The sequence below is a fragment of the Balaenoptera physalus genome (genome assembly GCF_965194825.1).
Source record: "Balaenoptera physalus genome assembly, chromosome: 1".
Lineage (NCBI taxonomy): Eukaryota > Metazoa > Chordata > Mammalia > Artiodactyla > Balaenopteridae > Balaenoptera > Balaenoptera physalus.
Window position 1 is genome coordinate 135872356 of NC_138882.1, and position 19956 is coordinate 135892311.

General features: G+C 37.0%; 1 protein-coding gene across 4 annotated transcripts in view; it reads right to left on the reverse strand.

Annotated features, from left to right (window-relative positions):
• The window catches only part of LRRC7 (leucine rich repeat containing 7), a 533218-nt gene that overhangs the window by 146824 nt on the left and 366438 nt on the right, over positions 1–19956 (reverse strand). For all 4 annotated transcript variants that reach the window (XM_082418775.1, XM_082418774.1, XM_082418778.1 and 1 more), the window contains exons 9-11: positions 13303–13377; positions 6855–6999; positions 825–897 (exon numbers count right to left, since the gene is read on the reverse strand). In XM_082418775.1, the coding sequence (XP_082274901.1) occupies positions 825–897; positions 6855–6999; positions 13303–13377 (293 nt within the window). The remainder of the gene's footprint in view (positions 1–824; positions 898–6854; positions 7000–13302; positions 13378–19956) is intronic.

Consider the following 19956-nt stretch of genomic DNA (forward strand, 5'->3'; position numbering starts at 1 on the left):
AGGCTTTCTCCCCACCACCCCAAGTACACCCAAATCTGTTAAATTATGGATTTATATAATGCTTCACATGAAATGTGGGGCAAGATTCCTATAAAATGGCCTTACATAATGTTAGAATAAAGACAGCTTATTGATTTCTCACTTTACACAAGTTGTAAACAAAAGAATTTCAGTGAAACACTGATAGTAACATACATATGTTCCTTAAAGAGCTGTAAATCAAACATTAATGGCAACATAAAATTAGAAATAAATCGCTCTCAAATAAATGGAATATATTTTGTCCTTAAAAGGCAACGATGGCCTTCCACCTTGAAGCTTTTTAAAATGCAAGCTGAAACAGATGCTTATCTCCTTAAAGTCTAAAAATACATTAAGTTTCCACAAATATCAAATTTTACTAACAGTGTAATGGTGACATATACATTATGAAGATCTTATAAAAATTGATTTGATTTTGTAAGACATAAGTGAATTTAGAGCTGCTACTCAGTCAAAAACATCAAATTAATAGTATCTGGAAAATTACAGGCAATGGTATAATTGAAGGTCTGGGTAATCACTTTGCTTATGAAAGAGTGATGGTTAGGTATTTCTTATGATATTATCAATATATAGTTGGGTGTCAATGCAGCATCTAAATATAAAACTAAATTAGGATAAATTATATACAAATATATAACTAAATAAAATGCGGTCTAAAATGAGTTTACATATGAACAAAATTATTGATATCTCTAGCAGAAAATGTGTGAAAATAGAAAGCTCAATATAGTCTTTTGTTTCTGGCTTTAGAGAGACTGGTATGAAACTTTGTCACTTACTTTCCGATTGTATTGGGTAGCATTGTAAGTTGATTGTCATCTACTTTTAGAGTAGTTAGTTTTTTCAACAAACCTAAAACAGAGAAGAAGGTGTATTAATATAGAAGAATAGATTTCTGACAGAAAATACAATGTAAAAGGAATCGCTTTTTATGAGCTGTAGCCCTGATCAAACTACTGCCCCTGCCCACCAGTGGAGCCAGAGGAGGGCTGACAGTCTCAACATCACTTGATTGGGTGATGAGTGTTTGTCATGCTAATTGGCTGCACTCTGCTTATATCAACCTACAAACTGATATTCGTGTGTCTAGTTTTAACTTTCCAGTTACAAAAAATTTACTTACATCAATGAGAGTTCAAGTACATTGATGGAGACAATAAACAAAACATAGGGCTCCATAGAAACCTGAGTTGGCAGTACTACTACCACATTTCCCTTTTCTATTATGCAGCAAATGGACCAGATGAAACTTTTCAAGCCAGCTGTGTTCGGTATTTAATTAACTCATAAGCACTAATAACTAACATTCCTGTTGTGATACAAATTGAAAACAAATCTGAATTAAGCCTAATAATCAACAAATGGGTACTGAAGTACTGCAGTGTATTGGTTATAATTATCGACTTGGAAAATTACAACATAGGACTTCATACCCTTTCTGTTACCATAAATCCTTGACTTGGATCAGCAGTAAGCACAAAAACTTGTAGTTTTTAATCTATCAAGTAGAACTGGTCAAGAATTGAAGTTCCAACTATTTATATTTCACTGTCTGATTTATGCCCTCCATACCCTTACTGCTTGATCTACTCCTACTCCCAGGGTTTTAATGAGCACATTAAAAACCACAGAGTAATTGAAGAACAGCTTCCTTTACCCAGCCGTAACAGAGCCCATAGTATCAATATGGCTTAAATAGCTAAAATCCAAGACAAAGCATTAACAGTGGCTAATTTTTGTTTTACATTGGAACTATAGATATACGCTATAGACGACTTGTTTTGCAGAAAACTTGTTCTGACGGATATAGCAGGTTCCATGGTTGAATGCGTTTGGGAAATGCTAAATTAAACAAAATCAACCAGATTTATTTAATGAAGTTTTTCTAGGACTTTTTAATATGCTAATGTAACAGGGTGACACTAAAGTTATTGGGCAACTTGTGTGTGTGCACAGAGTATCTTGTATAGTGGTGTTTTGCGAACATGCTCTCAGAAGCACTGCTATAGCTCATGCCTACCCACCTCAAGTATTTTGAGCATACCTTAAAGGCAAAAAATAAGTCACAAGAAGTCTGAAATAAAGCCATTGTTGCACTTTAAGTTTCAGTATGCTCAGTTACGTATTCCGCAGAAGCACTCAGAATTTCTGCTCTAGTGGAGAGAAATGTTATCACTATCAGACTGCTGTGAGAAAATACCTACAATATTTGGAGATTAATACATCAGCTTGTGCTGTTAGGATACATGGCTGAAAACAGTAGCACCTGAGAAAGAAGACAATTCTCACTGGGGTAATTTATCTCTGAAATTTGAATACCCACTGCCATATTCATCTATGCTCAAAGGGTGACTGAATCACTTTAGCTTCTCTGGTGCATGTGTAAAAAACTATAGACCTTGGAAATATAAAAGAACTCCTGAGCTTGTTCATCAATTGTGAAAAGACAACGGGGGGCTATGAATTACAGCTAACTTTTTTTTTTTTTTTAATTTTATTTATTTATTTTATTTATGGCTATGTTGGGTCTTCGTTTCTGTGCCAGGGCTTTCTCCAGCTGTGGCAAGTGGGGGCCACTCTTCATCACGGTGCGCGGGCCTCTCACTATCGCGGCCTCTCGTTGCGGAGCACAGGCTCCAGACGCAGTAATTGTGGCTCACGGGCCCAGTTGCTCCGCGGCATGTGGGATCTTCCCAGACCAGGGCTCGAACCTGTGTCCCCCGCATTGGCAGGCAGATTCTCAACCACTGCGCCACCAGGGAAGCCCTACAGCTAACTTTTTTATGAGTTGTAGCCCTGATCAAACTACTGCCCCTGCCCACCAGTGGAGCCAGAGGAGGGCTGACAGTCTCAACATCACTTGATTGGGTCCCGAGAAATTTTGGGCTGGGTTACAGATGGCTCTGCAAACATGAAACCAGGTTGCAAAGCAGTCTTTAAGAGAATCACAGTTCCTAGGTCTGAAGTAGTGGTGAGAAAATTTCGAGGCAGGATAGGGATTAAGGCCAAAAGATTGATGCAACAGATTTTTTTTGAAGAATGGAGTAGTGTGGCTCTGACAATTGACAGAAGCTTCTATAGCTTTAAAGGTTGAAGTGAGTTAGGGCTCCCTTCTTAGTTCCACGTCTGTGGACTTAAGGGGACTTCACTCATTTGTGGTGTGGCTACTTTGTCACTCACATATTCCATCCAAGGGTGTGCCCTTTGGACACATTCTGGAGTTTCTGTAGGAATCTGATTGTCCTTGGAGTGGAAATAGGCCATCAGCCTCATCTCTGTTGCTCATGACTTCCTCTTGCAGATAAATACTACATAGCTATATCATATCTGCTTGGACTCTCTTCTACCCTCAGGAACCAAAGGTACTTTATCCTATTTCTTCCTCAATTCCCCACCTCTTTATCCTATATTCCCAACTCAGATATACTGAAGAGAAAGAAAAAGGAGGCTTTTTTTGCTATGATTTTAGCTACTTATATATAAATATATAATAAGAAGCAATGTATTAAACATTAATATCAAAAATAGCTAATATTTACATGGCATTTACCCTAGATAATAGAATTTTGAAAGCCAAATGGCTGTGCACTCATCATATCTAAGATTATAATAATTATTATATTATTATAGTACCTAACATTGATTGAACATTTACTATGTGCCAGGTACTGTTCTAAGCAATTTTACTTATATTAATTCATTTATTTCTCAAAATAATCCCCTGATGCAGGTACTATTACTTCCCCACTTAAAAGATGATAAAACTGAGGCACAGAGAGATTAAGTAGCTTGTGTAAAGTCACACAGTTAGTAAGGTAGAAAAGCCAGAATTTGAACTCGGGTAGCTTGACTACAAAACCTGTGTCTTTAACCACTAAGTGAATAAGATAAGTTATTTTGGAAAGTAAAAAAATTATATTCTCCTTTACTGAGTTTCTCTGCTATCCAAAGAAGCTGATTATTAAAGCTCTATCTAGAAAATGTAAAGAGCCCCCTTCATTTTCCCTGGAACCAGCACAAGGAAAGGGACTCAGCATACAGGGTTCATTGTTGAATATATCACTCCATTCAAATACCCCACAACTGCAGAATTAAAATAGGTGTAAAGGAAGCAAAGATTTTATTTTAGTTGCTATTTCCCTTTATTAATACTGTGACGTTTCTTGTCTTTTATTCCTTTAAATGTTGGTAGTTCAATAGACGATCCATGCTCAAATAAAGAAGAAAAGATGCAATTTACCATCCAATCAGAATCAACAAATAATTTTAGGACCTTTGAACAGAGTTCCCAGGTATTTCTCTTGACCAAGAAGGAAATTCTTAGAGGAAAGTCAGCCATTCTACGTGTATAATCAGGTAGCCTGGCAACTCTGCAGATGTTTAAATGCAATTTTCCCTAAAAGGTCAATAGGGTCCAAAGATAGTTCCAGGAGTAAGCTACTAACAAGTTACTTTCTTAATTTGAGAACCACTCAGATTCTAAGTGAAGATGTTAAATATGTAATACCACCTGCCTGTGCTGGTCTGTTTTATCATCCCAGGATCTAATCTGATATTTTCTATCATCTATACATGCTGCCTTCCCCAGACCAGAAGGCTAATTCCCTAGTCTGCTTTCTTAATGGAAGATATTTTAAACAAATAATCATATCATCTTTTATTTCACTATGTGACATTTTCATTTCCAGAATTTCTAATTGGTTCTTTTTTATAACCACCTTTTCTTAGTCATAGCTCCTGTTTTTGTTTTGTAAGTTATTTTTATTTTTACAAATGTTATTCTTCCTTTTATCTATTTGAGGATCTGCACATACTTAAAAATTTTTTTTACATTGCTTGATAATTTTGGTTTCCCTTGGGGTAAATTTTCCTATTGTTTGAGTTTTTGGTTGTTGTAACATTAGTTTTCCTTTAAAATTTTTGTTTTCATGCCCATTTGTGAGGGTGAATATTTTTTCCTTACCTATGCTCATCCCTCCCTGTCTGGCACTTTTATGGTTACCTCCACCTGACCCCCAAGTTTCTGGAGTTCAGAACCAGGTCTTATATTAGCAACATGGTACTCTCATTTGATGTGGATATTGCAGATTCAGTCCAAACCAGCTTGTGACGTGCCGTAATTTTCAGCAGTGAATCTGTATCTGTTCTCTCCTTCCACCCTAGCTCTACATATTAGTTGCAGGTTTTTTCAAGTCTCTCTTTGCAGAAAAGGGTTCCTTCCCTGCCTCAGTCCCTGTAAGTCTGTATCCTCCTGGTATGCTTAAGGTCTTTTTTTTTTTTACTGCAGGAACAATTTATGGCTGCCACTTCTGTTTGTGGTCTAAAGCCCATCAGTCAGGCCTGGGGTCATTTCTGTGTTTCCATTATGTCTCAAATCCGGGTATATGTTCATTCTTCTTAAGCAGGGCAAAATTATTTTATTTACTAAATAAATACTTAAGGAGCACTTACCATACACCAGGCATAATTCTTTGTACAGAGGAGGCAGTAATGAACAAAAATATGTTTTTCTAATATAGTTTTTCCATTCTCATTGTGTCTTTGAAGAGGTATGGAGTGGTGATTGAGTAGGAGAGTAAGATATGTATTTTGACCAGATGGTTATCTTGACCAGATGACCATCTCTATCATCTTGACTAGAGGATGCCCTTTTAAACTATTATATTTCCTTACCTTCTACAACACTAAATAGTATTTTCTAAGCTTATCTGGTCATAAGTTTCATCTAGGATATTTAACAAGAATACAGAACAGAGGGCTTATTACACATTTATTGAATCAGAATTTTCACAGAGAGAGCCTGGGAATGTGGAACTGTTTAATAAAGCTCTCAGATAAGTCTTAGGGTGGAGTAAGTTGGAGAAACGCTGTTATAAAAATATATAATTATATAAATAAAAAAGTCATCAAATCTACAAAGAAAGAAAAGCCAGCCTGTTCTGCTAAAACTAATATTCTCTATTAGCCTGAAAGAACAGTGAAAATGGAAGCAATAAAATATTGAAGAAAAATTTGGGGAACTGTTTTGTCTTCTAGCTTCCCTTCAATCAGGCTACCTAGGTTGTGACTCAATTTTCAGAAGCATTAATAAGTTCCAGAATATACGATACATCTAATTCAGAGTGTTAAAAACTACATTCCAAAGTTAAGTAGTTTGATGATTACTCTCCTAGCTGTTTCCTCTCATAAATAATAATAATAAGGTATACATACAAAAGGTTTACTCATATTTAAATTAGATTCTTTCATTATTTTACTCAGAGAAAAATTTATGACAAAAATAGATTGAGTGGTTAATATATACTAACAGACAAAATATCTGGCCTCATGAATCTTAAATATAAAGGTGAGATGTCTTTTTTGAATAATAGAAATATGAAGATATTTCACATTTATTGTGTTATTCCTAATTACAGTGATGTTACAATAATATTAAAAATAGAATATAGCCACACCGTGGATAGAAGCTACTGTAATTCTATAGTAATAAAAGGAGACATACATGTTTATCAAAGTACTTAAATCTAAGATATATACTCCTTATAATAACATTTTACAACTTAGGAGATCTAAAATTATTTAAAATATATCAATTTAGTAAGATCATTTTAATAGGAGGGTCTTCTTGAGTTTGACAACTACAGTTACCATTTCATTTTAAGATATTGGTAAAATATTTTATCACCTTGAATAATGATCATGCTAATTTATTAATATCATGTTAAGAGTATATACCCTACATCTGTGAACAAACTATAGAAAACACTATATTTGACATAAACATTCATGATGAAATATTATGTTCTCACCTATAGAGTCAGGCAACTGTTGCAACATATTGGATGACAATAAGAGGTCCTCCAGGGCTTCACATCCAGAAATGTCCATGTCAACCGTTTCTATTCTGTTTTTTGACATATCCAGGTATACCAACGTCTTTAACTTCCCTATAGACTTGATGACATTGCATAAACTCAGGGTTAGTTGAGAAACTTTCAGGAAATATTTTAAAGTTGTAAAAACCACAACAATATAAATTAATTTTAAAAGCAAATGCAACAATAACAAGTTTTGGCGAGAATGTGGAGAAATCATAACTCTCATACATTTCTAGGAGGAATGTAAAGTTATACAGCCACTTTGGAAAACAGTTTGGCCATTCCTCAAAATATTAAACATAGAGTTTCCATATGACCCAGAAATCCCTAGGTACATACTCAAGAATGAAATATATGTCCACAAAGAAACATAAATGTTCAAAGCAGTGTTATTCACAACAGGCAAAAAGTGGAAACAACCCAATGTCCATCAAATGATGAATAGTTAAACAAAATGTGGTATATCTATAAGCTGCAGTATTATTTAGCAATAAAAAGCAATAAAGTAGTGATACATGCTACAAAATGGATGAACCTTGAAACATGCAGTGAAAGATGCCAGTCACGAAAGACCACCTATTGTATGATTCCATTTATATGAATTGTCCAGAATAGGCAAATCTATGGAGTCAGAAAGTAGATAAGGATTGCTAGAGGCTGGAAGGTCAAGAGGAAGGGAGTAACTGCTAATGTTTCTTTCAGTGGTGATGGAAATGTTCAAAATTAGATTGTGGTGATGCCTGTTCAATTATGTGAGTATTTTGAAAACCATTGAACTGTATACTTTAAATGGGTGAATTTTATGATATGTGAATATATCTCCCAACAGAGATAATATGTTAAAAGATAGCAGAAATAATCTTAAAGTTGCTGTAGAATTAAGTAAATTGAAAGAAAGAAAGAAAGAAAGAAAGAAACAAACAAACGAAGGAAGGAAGGAAGAAAGAAAGAAAGAAAGAAAGAAAGAAAGAAAGAAAAAGGAAGGAAGGAAAAGAAAGGAAAAAAGTTGCCACCTAAGCAACATATGCTGATATTCTGATTCTTACAATTTCAAATGCATAAGAAAGGTATTAAATCGTGATTTGGGCTTCATCCTATTATGCAGAATCAATTTGTTCATTCAACAGTTCTTTTGGAGGATCTACTATGTACCAGGGCTTTTGTTATATACTGGAGAACAATCATGAATAAGTCAGCTATGTGAGGGAAGAGACTTGTCATGATACAGATAAAGTCTTTAAGGTGCCTATAGCAGTGAAGGAAACTGTCAAATAAATAACTATAATACCCTATGATATGTACAATAAAAAAAGCATGTAGAGAATGCCCTAGAAACAAAGGGATGCAAATTGCCTGGAAGGCACTGCTGTCAAGAAAAGGAGAAACTGTACCGGGAAGAGAGAACAGCACAGAGAAGTGTGAGGAAGCGTGGTGTGTTTGAGGGAGAGTGGGAGATTCAACGTCACTGAATACAGTGATGAAATTAAGCATCATAAGAAGCCAGCTGTTAAACGGCCTTGCCTGTCATGTGAGGATTACGTGATCTCTATCTTATAGGCAAGGAGAGCTATTCAAAGCTTTTAAGATGGTGAATGACATAATCAGATTTGTGTTTTGAAATAATGACTTCAGGGAAGTGTGAAGGGAAGATTCATGACTGGGCTTAGAGTAGATCTGAAAGGATTAGAAGGATTTGGAAGCAGTTTAGCTGAGGAGATGAAAGGGACCTGAGTTAAGGCAGCAGAAGTGAGGATGGAGAGGGGATGGCTCGAGAAAAATTTAGATGTGGAATGATTGGATTAGTAACTGATTACTGAAGACAGGGGAGGAATCAGGTCATACACTGGGCAGGGAGTGAATAGTGATCGTTTAGCTCGGACATGTACTATGGGAATTAGAGCAAGATAAAATTCTTCATTTTCCTTTTCTTTAAGGGCATGATTTGCAAATAAATGTCCCACATATACCTGTGTTCAGTGGGTCATCTGCTTGTTGGTCTACCTGTATACAATTTACTATCCTGTCTCTACTTATTTGACAGAGTATAAACACATAAATATTACATAAACAAATTTATTACGCAAGCACACACTTGGCACTGTGCTAAGTACTTTATACATATTACTTGACACAATACTTTATATTCTTGCTGCTCAGAACATGTTTTACACAGCAGCAGCATTGGTACAACCTGGGAGTTTGTCAGAAATGTGGAATCCAGACCCACTCCAGACCTATTGAATCAGAATCTGCACTTTGACACACATTAAAGCTTAGAGGTTAAGTAATGTCACACGCTGGTTTCCCTGAGAACTGGAGACAAAGAGAAATTTGTGAGAGAGATTCTTGGGATTAATTCCAGGGGAAAGAAAGAGGGAAGGAAGGAAGCAGGATTGGACAGATGAAGGTGGGCTGTGAAGAAGTTGTGAGGAATTCCTCAGCTGACCCTTCAAATAGTATTGAAGTGGGGGGAAGGGACCAGGCCTTCAGAGTCTTATTTGATTGATCATTGGATGCAGGTCTCCTGGAATAGGGGTGTAACCCTGCATGAGAAAGTTCTCTCAGCTGAGGCAATTCCTGAAGAGGGTGGAGAGCTGCACGAAGCATGCCCAGAGGCTGGGGAGTTCATCCAGGAGGATGGTGCATGACAGGATATACTACAAGTGACATTCCAAAGTTGCCCCATTAATAAGGGGTGGAGCTAAAATGCAAACTAGGTTTTTATTGGAATTCAGACTGCAAAGCCTACCGATTACATTAGCACTTTCTGACTGACGCCTTAATTAACGCAGCTCATATCTCTAGCCCTGCTCCTCCAGTTCCCCACGTGGGCAGAGGGTGAACACAGTCTTAGAACAGGTGAATAGTTGCTAGGCTCGGAACTGGGTACTCTGCGTGAGTCAGGCCATGAGGCTGAGTTTCTCCTCATGCCTAGAAATATGTTCCTTGGAAAAATACTGTCACTTTACTTATAGCTCTCCACCCCAAGGAACTATTATGTTACCTTAGCTCATCTCTTCTGATGAGCATAGAAAGAATAATATACGTGATTATGTGTCTATGTGTGTGTATATTTCTTTTTTTGTTTCATTACGATGAGAAAAATTTCTTTTCTCTTTGAAGCTTCCTGAATTGCGATCTCCAGCAAACTCAATAAATATTTTGGTGTGAAGTTTCTAAATATCTTTTTTTTTGGAAGCAAAATAACAACTTGGTGTTTATTTTTGTCTTTCTAAACCCTTACTCTCAAACATCTTATAAAAGCAATAGTAGCCTGGAGTGATAAAGGCCTTTGAGGCCCAACGTCTCAGAGTTCTTGAGGATGCTGAATGTTGCTCCAACATCTCTCTGAACATAGAGGGGCCTACAGATGAGTGGTCGACAACAAATAAAATGTGGAAGCCATCACAAGCAAAAGAAGATATTGGAGTTTGCTGTTTAGTCATATTTTGATTGATTGATCTTAGAGTGATGGCCACAAGACAGAGCTATGTAGCAAACTAATTTTTGATCATTATCTATTTGCTTCTCTGATTTATGAAAAACAGTGGAAAAATGAAAGCCCAGGATTCCAAAAGTATTTAAAAAGTATATTAGCTTGATGTATTTTGGTACATGAACTAAAAATAAAAAGGAACTTGCTTTTTTCCCTGTGTCTATGACAGCGGTCCCCAACCTTTTTGGCACCAGGGATTGGTTTCGCGGAAGACAATTTTTCCACAGACCAGGCCGGGGGCGGGGGGATGGTTTTGGGATGATTCAAGAGCGTTACATTTATTGCGCACTTTATTTCTATTATTATTACATTGCAATATATAATGAAATAATTATACAGCTCACCGTAATGCAGAATCAGTGGGAGCCCTGAGCTTGTTTTCACTTGCCGCTCACTAATAGGGTTTTGATATGAGTCTGCAAGCAATCGATTTATTATGATCTCTGTGCAGTCAAACCTCTCTGCTAATGATAATCTGTATTTGCAGACGTTCCCCAGAGCTAGCATCATGGCCTCAGCTCCACCTAAGATCATCAGGCCTTAGATTCTCATAAGGAGTGTGCAACCTAGATCCCTCGCATGCGCAGCTCACAGTAGGGTTCGTGCCCCTATGAGAATCTAATGTCGCTGCTGATCTGACAGGAGGCGGAGCTCAGGCGGTAATGTGAGTGATGGGGAGCGGCTGTAAATACAGATGAAGCTTCGCTCGCTCACCCACTGCTCACCTCCTGCTGTGTGGCTTGTTTCCTAACAGGCCACGGACCGGTACCGGTCCACGGCCCAGGGGTTGGGGACCTCTGTCTTATAACACTAAATACTTAGGATTAATCATCCTGTGAAACTAACAGACATGGGCTGAAGACTGCATTCAAGATTAGCCTTTCAAAGTCAAGCATTTCTAGTTAATTGCATAACAACTAATTGCCGGCACTGGACATTCAGAAAACCATGCCTGTTTAGGGTAGGGAGGTGTGGGGTATTCCCACAAAGAGCATTACAAAATGTGGAATTCAAGTGTACTAACTAAAGTGAGAAATCCACTTAAACTTGGCAGTATATGATAAAAAATCTACTTTTGAAGCAGAAAAAATTAGGCAGCACTGTTTTACAGAAGATTTAACCACTACTTTTCCATTTAAATAATACACTAACTAAGGAATTAGAGGTCTGAGTTGATTTCCAAGGTTGGATTTTGGGAATGGAGTAACTGTGAAAAGTAAGATGAGCCTAATTCTCATTTATACCTTCTATTGATTCTATAGCAACAGAATTTTGGAGCATCAGAGTGAACAAAAGCCTCTGGAGCTGGTATGAATTACAGATCCACCATTTACTGGCTGTGTGACCTTGGCCCAGTTACTTACTCTTTCTGTTTCAGTTTCCTCATCTATAACATAGGGTTGGTAATAAATCTGCTTCACAGGGTTGCTATGAGAATTTGGTGAGTCATTTGTAAAATATCTAGATAGTGCCTAGCCCATGATAAATGCTATGTAAGTGTTTTTGAATAAATGAATACATTGAAGAAGCAGGTATAAACTTTTCCAGCTAGACATACATTCTGATTCCTCAATATTTGCATAAGGGATTGATCACTGTCTTACTTGTTGCCCCAGGGTTTGTACATACCTTGAATATGATACAAATCAGTCTCTGCTATGTGTAGTGGAATACAGATTTGTCTCTCATGTTATATGTGAGCCCCTCAAACAAATATATTCAAGGTCATTGAGTATATTATTTTTGTAACACTGACATTAGCATGGTTTCTAGTTCATAGAGGTATATTTGTAAATGGTTTTTGAATAAATCAATAAATAGAAAACATGCATGCTTTTCTGTTTTGCATTTGCTATGATAGTAGAAATGTATTCCTTTGGTGAGAGGAGAAAGTATTTTTTCCCTAATCTTTTGTCATATTTTCTTCTTTATGTGGTCCCATGCTTGTTCAAAAGAGAATAAGCTTCCTGTTCTTGTTGCTTTTGCAATCATTTAAAAAAACTTTAAATGTTATTTCAAAGAAGGAATAAGTTTGACTTTGGGAATATACATCTAAATCTCAGTGGCTGAAGAACTATTACACAACCAGCTGCCCTGGCTTCTTAGCCCAATGCAAGGAGTTTAGAGTTGGCTTTCACCAGAGACCCTGGTGGTTGTTGTTGTTGTTGGTGGTGGTGTGTGTGTGTGTGTGTGTACATGCTTATATTCAAGTGCATGTGTTATGAGTGGTAAGAAGCAGTGTTTTATGGAAAGCCATTCTCTTACTGGATGAAAAAGGAATGAATAGTCACACTCAGTGAGTTGACTGATAAACCTACTTTTCAGGAGGTATTATTGGATTTTCTGTTAGCTGAGAAGAAAAATCGATTCTAGTTCAACTTTCTATTTTTAACAATTTATGCTCCTTGCCTTTTTCAAAAACTCAAATAGGTTCTATTGGAAATCACCTGAACCAAGAGAGAGGTATTTATTTTGTGCAAGAGCTCTAACAATATGAGCAGAAACCATTACCTAGTTACCTACAAGAAGAAGGCTGATTTTGTAAAACTAAGACTTGGTATCATGTATAGCATTGTTTTTCATTTAACAATATGAATTTTTCAGCTTTTGAAAAACAGTAAATAGGGAAGGAGATGAAAAATATACTCCTAAGAGAGTAAGAAAAATTTTCATACATTTTACACACCTATAACGCTCGTAAAAGTTATATGAAATATTAAAAAAACAAATTAGTGAAAAACACTCGATGACAGAACACTCCTAACAAGTGTTTAACTTTGAAAGGAAAACACTGGGATTTAAGATGTAAGATTAATCATTATCAGTTACAATTAATATACAACATAGATGCTAGACAACATGGCATAATAGAAACTTACATACCCCAGGTAGCACTTGCAATGCATTATTATCCATCCACAGCTCCCTTAAATTTTGTATTTGATCCATAACTTCAGGCTAGGAGAGAAGTAGGGAGAAAAGAGAGAGGAGAAGAAAACTAAATTAGTCTTTTCTTGTCACAGTATAAGATGTAATTTCTTGGATCTGGAACTTTGATTTGGGAATCTAGTGTTAATCCTCTAAGAAATTCCAAGTTTAACAGACCTCTTCCAGCAAAACTGGTAATCCCTGAGGTAGCCAACCTAGAATTTACGTGGAAACAATCAGAACAACAATAATAAAAGTTAAAATCTATTACTCTCCCTTAACACCCTACAATTATCCTTTGTAGTATTTATTATACTCTACTGTCTTCTTCAATAGAGTATAAGTTTTTGAAGGGCAGAGTAATGTTTGGTTTTAAACCACTGTATCCTCATATCCCCATTGTTTGCCATGATACTTGGTAAATAGTAGGTTTTTATCATATGTGTGTATTAACACCATACACACAAACATCTCCCCCCGTTGCCCCGCTCCCAGGCATTACATTACCATGATGTGATAATAGTATAAACCCACTCGTTTCTTATCTTTTCATTTACTCAACAAATAATTAGTTGTTGAATTGTCAGGATGCCTACTGTGTGAAACACACAGTGCAGGATCCACAGTTATTCAAACTCAGTTCCTGCCTGGAAGTAGCTGATGATCTAATTGGGGAGACAAATGCATATAAATAACTAAAACACAAGGCATCATATGGGAGAAAAGAATAATGTAGAGAAGTTCAGAGAAAAAAAGAGAGATAATATAATCAAGGTGTAACCTACAGTGCATAATGAAACACTTTAACTCCCTAACTAGAAGCTGTCTCTAACTTCTATATCCTGGGCAGCAGACTATATAGAGAAGATAGAGGTTGCTATTGCTGCCAGCATCATTTCTTGATTTATGATGACCTCTTGCTGTTTTCTTTTCAGAAATCATCCCCTCCCTCACTCTAAGGCCACCTGCTTCCCTTGAAGTTGAATCCTTTTTACCACTTCAGGGAACTGACAAAGGCCTAAGCTAATTAGTGCATTATATTCACCTGGCCACAGGGTTGGGCTCAAGGATCCATTCAGAGCAGATAAGAAGAAATGGTTCTCTGACTGGGACTTCTGGGGAAAAGACTCTCGCTCTTGCCTGTTGGATTTGAAACTGGAAGGGTACAGCCCTGGGAGCTTCAGGCATGAGGAAAGGGGAAAAGCCTGTTTGAGTTAAAAGATGGATCCTGATGACATCATATAAGCCTAGAATTAAGCCACATCTGAAGTCAGATTTTTTTGTCTCTTCCAACTGAAAAAATTATCACTGAAAGAAGATACAACCATAGTTTAATTAAATTTGAGACCTAATTAGGAAAGCCAATGTATTTGATAGAATACTTGTGGAAAAGAATGGAATTGTATCAATGTTACTATTAGACTATTGATAATTGTGGGTCAGTACAATACACTTCAGAGACTTCCAGGACTACTTTGGCAATAGTCTCTGATACCTTTAGCCTGCAGTTGCAGTGGAACGTGGTGCTATTCCTGAGAGAAGTTTCATTTATAACAAGCATCAAAACTTAAAGTTACGACAGGGAAAAAAAGGACTGCATGAGTAAGTGCGGGGGTATACTTTGTGTAGGAAATATTCCGCTGTCACTTAGAGCATAGGGAACAGGCAGTGAACTACTCCATCTCTGTACTGGAAAACATCAGTCACATGATGCAGTTTTTCTAAGCCCAGGCATCATGCAGACTTTAGGAGAAGAGAAAGAGTTGCATACCTGATAAGTTCAACACAACTTTATGTGTGTGATAAGATAGAGATTAGTGTATAAACTTGAAACAATGAGCCTTATTCAGGATGGACTAGATTGTGCTGTGGTAACAAATTTATCCTGAAATCTCAGTGTCTTAACACAACAGGATTACTTCTTACTCTCACTATATGTCCCATGTGGTTTTCTGCCCCCATGATCTTGTGTTACCTGCAAATCAAGACTTCCAGAAGAGCCAAAGCAGGAAAGACTATGGAAAACCAGTCACTGCTCTTAAAGATCTCAGGCTGGAAGTGACACTTATCACTTCTGCTTATAGCTCATTATCCAGAACTGTTTATATGGCCGGGACCTAAGTTTAGGGAAGGCTGGGAAATGTAGGAGGAATTCATGGAATATTTGGTGAACACTACTGCCCCTGCCACACAGTGACACCATATGAAAAAAGAATGACAAGAAGGAATATATAGTACTTTCATAATTTAGTTACCCCTTCACTCAGTAAGTACTTATTAAACAGATTCTAAATTCCAGGCACTGCACTAGAGTCATAATGCATGGTATGGTCTCTGCCTTCAAGAAACCCATGGTCTATTTCTTGAGCAAACATACAAAGAACAAATACATGACATTATGGGAATATAAAGAAGGGGGTACCTATATGCTTTAGTATTGAGGGAAACCAGACATGGATTCATGGGGCTGAGATGTGAAGGAGCTGGTCAGAAGAGAGGAGAGGAGAGGAGACACATTTTAGCCAGAAGCAGAGTGGTGAGAAACAGCATGGTGTAGGAATGGTAACAACAGGCAGTTTGCTTTACAGGATTGTCAAGTTTAAAACGGGGTAAGTAGCAGAAAGTGAGGCTAACAAAAGAAGGTACTGGTCTGTGAAGGCCTCATGTTTTGTTAGGGAGATGGGACTTTATCTTATGTTCTAGAAGCATAAAAACTTTCTGATGGAAAGTGATTTTGGCAGATCAATGTTTTATATGTATCACTCTATCCTGATGGAAAAAGGAAACAAAGAAACCAGAAGAGCTTATTAGGACTAGTAATAAAAGAGATAATGAGGAATAAAGAGAAGTTGGATTCAGAAAATGTTTAGAAGATGCATGTCCCCCAGTTTCCCAGTACTTAGTAGTGCCACCAATGGAGGTGCAGAATTTGGAGGTAGGAGCAGATTTATGAAAGAGACTGAATTTAATTTTGATCATGATTAGCCTCAGGTTCCTGTGAGACACAGGTGGAGATGTCCAGAAATCAGGCGGCTTTTAAAATCTGAAGCTTAAGGAATAGGTCTGTGCTAAGGTTGTACGACTTAGGCATTTTGTGGAAATAGAAACCCATGTGGATGAGCTCCCTATGGGGAATGCGAAGGGACTCAGGTGCAGGTGACCGAGTAACGAGCCCTGTGGAATGCTAACACTTGAGAGCTGAAAACAAGTGTTGCTGGCAAAGCCCATTAACAATTCCCAAGAAATAAAAATAGGATCTTGGTAATAAAATAAATTCTAACCTTTTTTTCCTTTGTACTTCGTCTAGTTTCACTTGCTCATAGGTTGCCAGGTGCAGAGGCCTTGCCCCCCGCACTTCAGACCAGAGTTCCTGGTGCAAAACAGCTGCGCCCAACACCTCAGCTCTAGGCCGTGTGCAGAAGTGCTGAGCATGATACCGAAATCCAAGATGGCGGCAGTGGGCCATGTGCAGAGACGCTGTACCCGGCACTGCGATCTGGAGTGACTGCCGGGAACAGCACAGCTGCACCAGACCCAGGAGAACTCTGCCCCTGCCCTGCTGAGGAGACCCCTATGAAGCAGCCCAGCCCACAGCCCGTGGGGGAGGACTTGTGCTCTAGGGCACGAGCTCGCACCTCTCCATTCTCTGATCAAAGAATAAAGCTTTCCTTTGCTTCGGAACCGAACTCAGTCTCATTCTATTGGTACAAGCAACACCAAGCAGAAGGACCCTTGTTGGGGTCTGACTCGAAAGGGTCAGTAACAAAAGGGCAAACTACAGAAGAAGGCAAGAAGAAATGGAGTCCAGAGGAGTAAAGGGTTATTAAAGTCCAATGAACAGAATTGTGTTAAGAATAAGTAAGTGAACAAGAGTATCATACACTAGAGAAGTGTCCAGTAAAATAAGAGATGAAGATGTCCACTCAATTTTGGAAATAGTAGCATGCTGGTAACCTTACTGATAGCCATTTCATGTGATAGCTGTATTATAGTGGGTTGAAGATAAATGAGGCAAATAAATGGGGACAATACAGATAGAATATTCTTTGTAAAGTTTGGATGAGAGGTGAGGAGAGAAGTTGTGGGGCTAGGTAGAAATTGAGGAAGTTGAGAAAAAAGAAAGCTGATAGGAAGACACTAGCAAAGAGGAACAGATTAAGGACAGACAAAATGGTATAAAATTAATGGAGTAAATTCCAAGAGGTGACAAAAAAGATGGGATTGATAGCACAAAAAGAGGGTCTGCCCTTGAATAGAAGTGAGACACCTCATTTACTGAGACTCAGGGGAAGGTAGTAAGGTTGATGTGGTTGTAGGTGGGCATGGTGGGGGAAGGCTGGAAGTTGAGAGAGCATGTCTGAAGGTCTCAAATTCTCTCAATGAAGTAATGAGCAAGGTAATCTCTTGAGCTGGCAGGGCAAGAATTTTCTATATGAAGAGCACTTGGGGAGAATGGTTCATACTGGAATCGTTGGTGGGGAATCAAAGAGGAAATTAAGGGCAATCAAAAGAGTTCTATCAATGATAGCTATTTTAACTTTTTGGGGAGTCAGGTGGGAAACTGACAGTCTAGGAAAAAACAGAAGAAATAGGAGATTTCAGGTTTCCATGAGGTCAAAGAGGAGTATAGTAGGAGTGACAGATTGAGAGAAGTAGAAGGATAAAGAATTAGAATGAGAGAGCAAAAGTTCAGAGTTTAAGATTTCTGAAGTAGTTCCAGGCAAAGAAAAAACTCAAGCTGTAACCCTGGGTAGTATGACATCTTGGTGTGGGTGGGCAGGGGAGGAAGCTGTGGGAACATAAGGTCTTGCATGATCTCTAAGGATTTGGGTAACCTTTGGTGGACTGCATAGTTTGCTCCCTTGGCTGTGTTACACAAAGTGGCAGATAAAACTGATCAATTATACCTCTAAAATACCTCTCACACGGGGTTCTACTGGGGACCCTAGGCATCTAAGACAACTAGGAGAGAGATTTCTGATGCTAACCTATATTTCTACTTTATTTCAAAAGTTCTCATTTAATTTATTTAATAATATAATAAGGTAATAAGAGTCCTACTTTACAGATGAAGAATCTGATAATCATTCTCTGGGGAAAATAAGAATAGTTTGATGAGGGTTGCATAACTGCAGCTGGGATTATTACTCAAGTCTCCTGGCTCCAAAAATGACATCATCCTACAGCTTAAGACTGAAATTCTGAAGTAATGAAGAATGCTGGTGATCACAAACGCCCAATAAAGAAAGTAAAGCATATGCTGGATTTCTAAAAAAAGATAATATTTTTATTACTGGATGTTATAATAAAATGTGTCACAGAGGAAATTTCAGCAACTTTCTAATAAAAACAGAGACAAAATGTACTCAGCAGATCAATACATAACCTTGCTGAAAAAACATGAAGATGCAATGACGTCTCATGACCAATAGACAATTTTAAAGTGTATCTTGGAGCTAAACTAAATGGCTTACACCCAACCAAACACATAAATTGCCTTTTTTCATACCGCTTAATTTCATTCTCAAAATCAATTGTTTGCGTTAAAAATGAGTGAATTAAATCAAGAATGGCTTGGCATCTTCAATGCTGATGAACGTGCTGTGAGCTGGGCACTCACATAAACTGCTTTGATGATTATAAATTCGTTTGGTCTTTTAGGGAAACATTTTCAAATATGTATCTCAATTCTCAAAAGTGTTCACATTTGCTTTGGGGCAACTATCTTACTGAAATCATCTGAAATATAGAAAAACCTTATTGCAGAAAAATTTCATTGTACAATAATTAATAATATTAAAAAGTTGGTCATGCTTTAAATAAACTACAGCATAAGGAAAGAGATAACCAAATTATGATAAAATATGTTGGTATAGCATACAAAAATGAAAATGAATTATCTATATTTTTATGTAAGATATACCTTGCAAATAATAGCGAATGAAAAACAAGTTTAGAAAATTCGTATAGCACAAATCAATTGAACATAAATTTTAAAAAGTTATATATTTATGAATACATAAACATACAGTAAAAATAGGAATATATAGAATAGATGCACACCAAATTAAAAATAGTAATTGTTCTGGGATTGGAGTAAGAGTAGGAAGGAGAACATAGAAGACTTCTACTTGATCTACAGTGTTTTATTTCTTTACAAAAAAAAATCTAACTCAAATACAAAAAATAGTTAACATTTGTTCCTTTTGGTTGGCAGGTGTTTAATATATTACGTTAAAATTTTTATATTTGTTTTCATTTTTAAAACATTAGAAAAAATATGATGGAATAATGATTGATTAATTTTTTTCTTCATTTGTATTTTTTCTGTATTTTCCAAATTTCCTATAGTATATAGGCATTAATTTAATAAAAAATTAGAGAACATTTCAGTGTCTTGTCTTACATTTACACTTACCTAAACCACTGTAGAATTATCTTTGAAGTGATCTTACTTTTATTAGCTGAAATGAGCTAAGAAAAGGGTTACATCAGTTTTAACAAAAATAGAACATATATTTTCCATGACTACAACAAATTCAAATAACTCCTGTCGTGTATATGCAGTTTTATTCTGTTCCCTTGATATGACTTTATGTGTTACTTTTT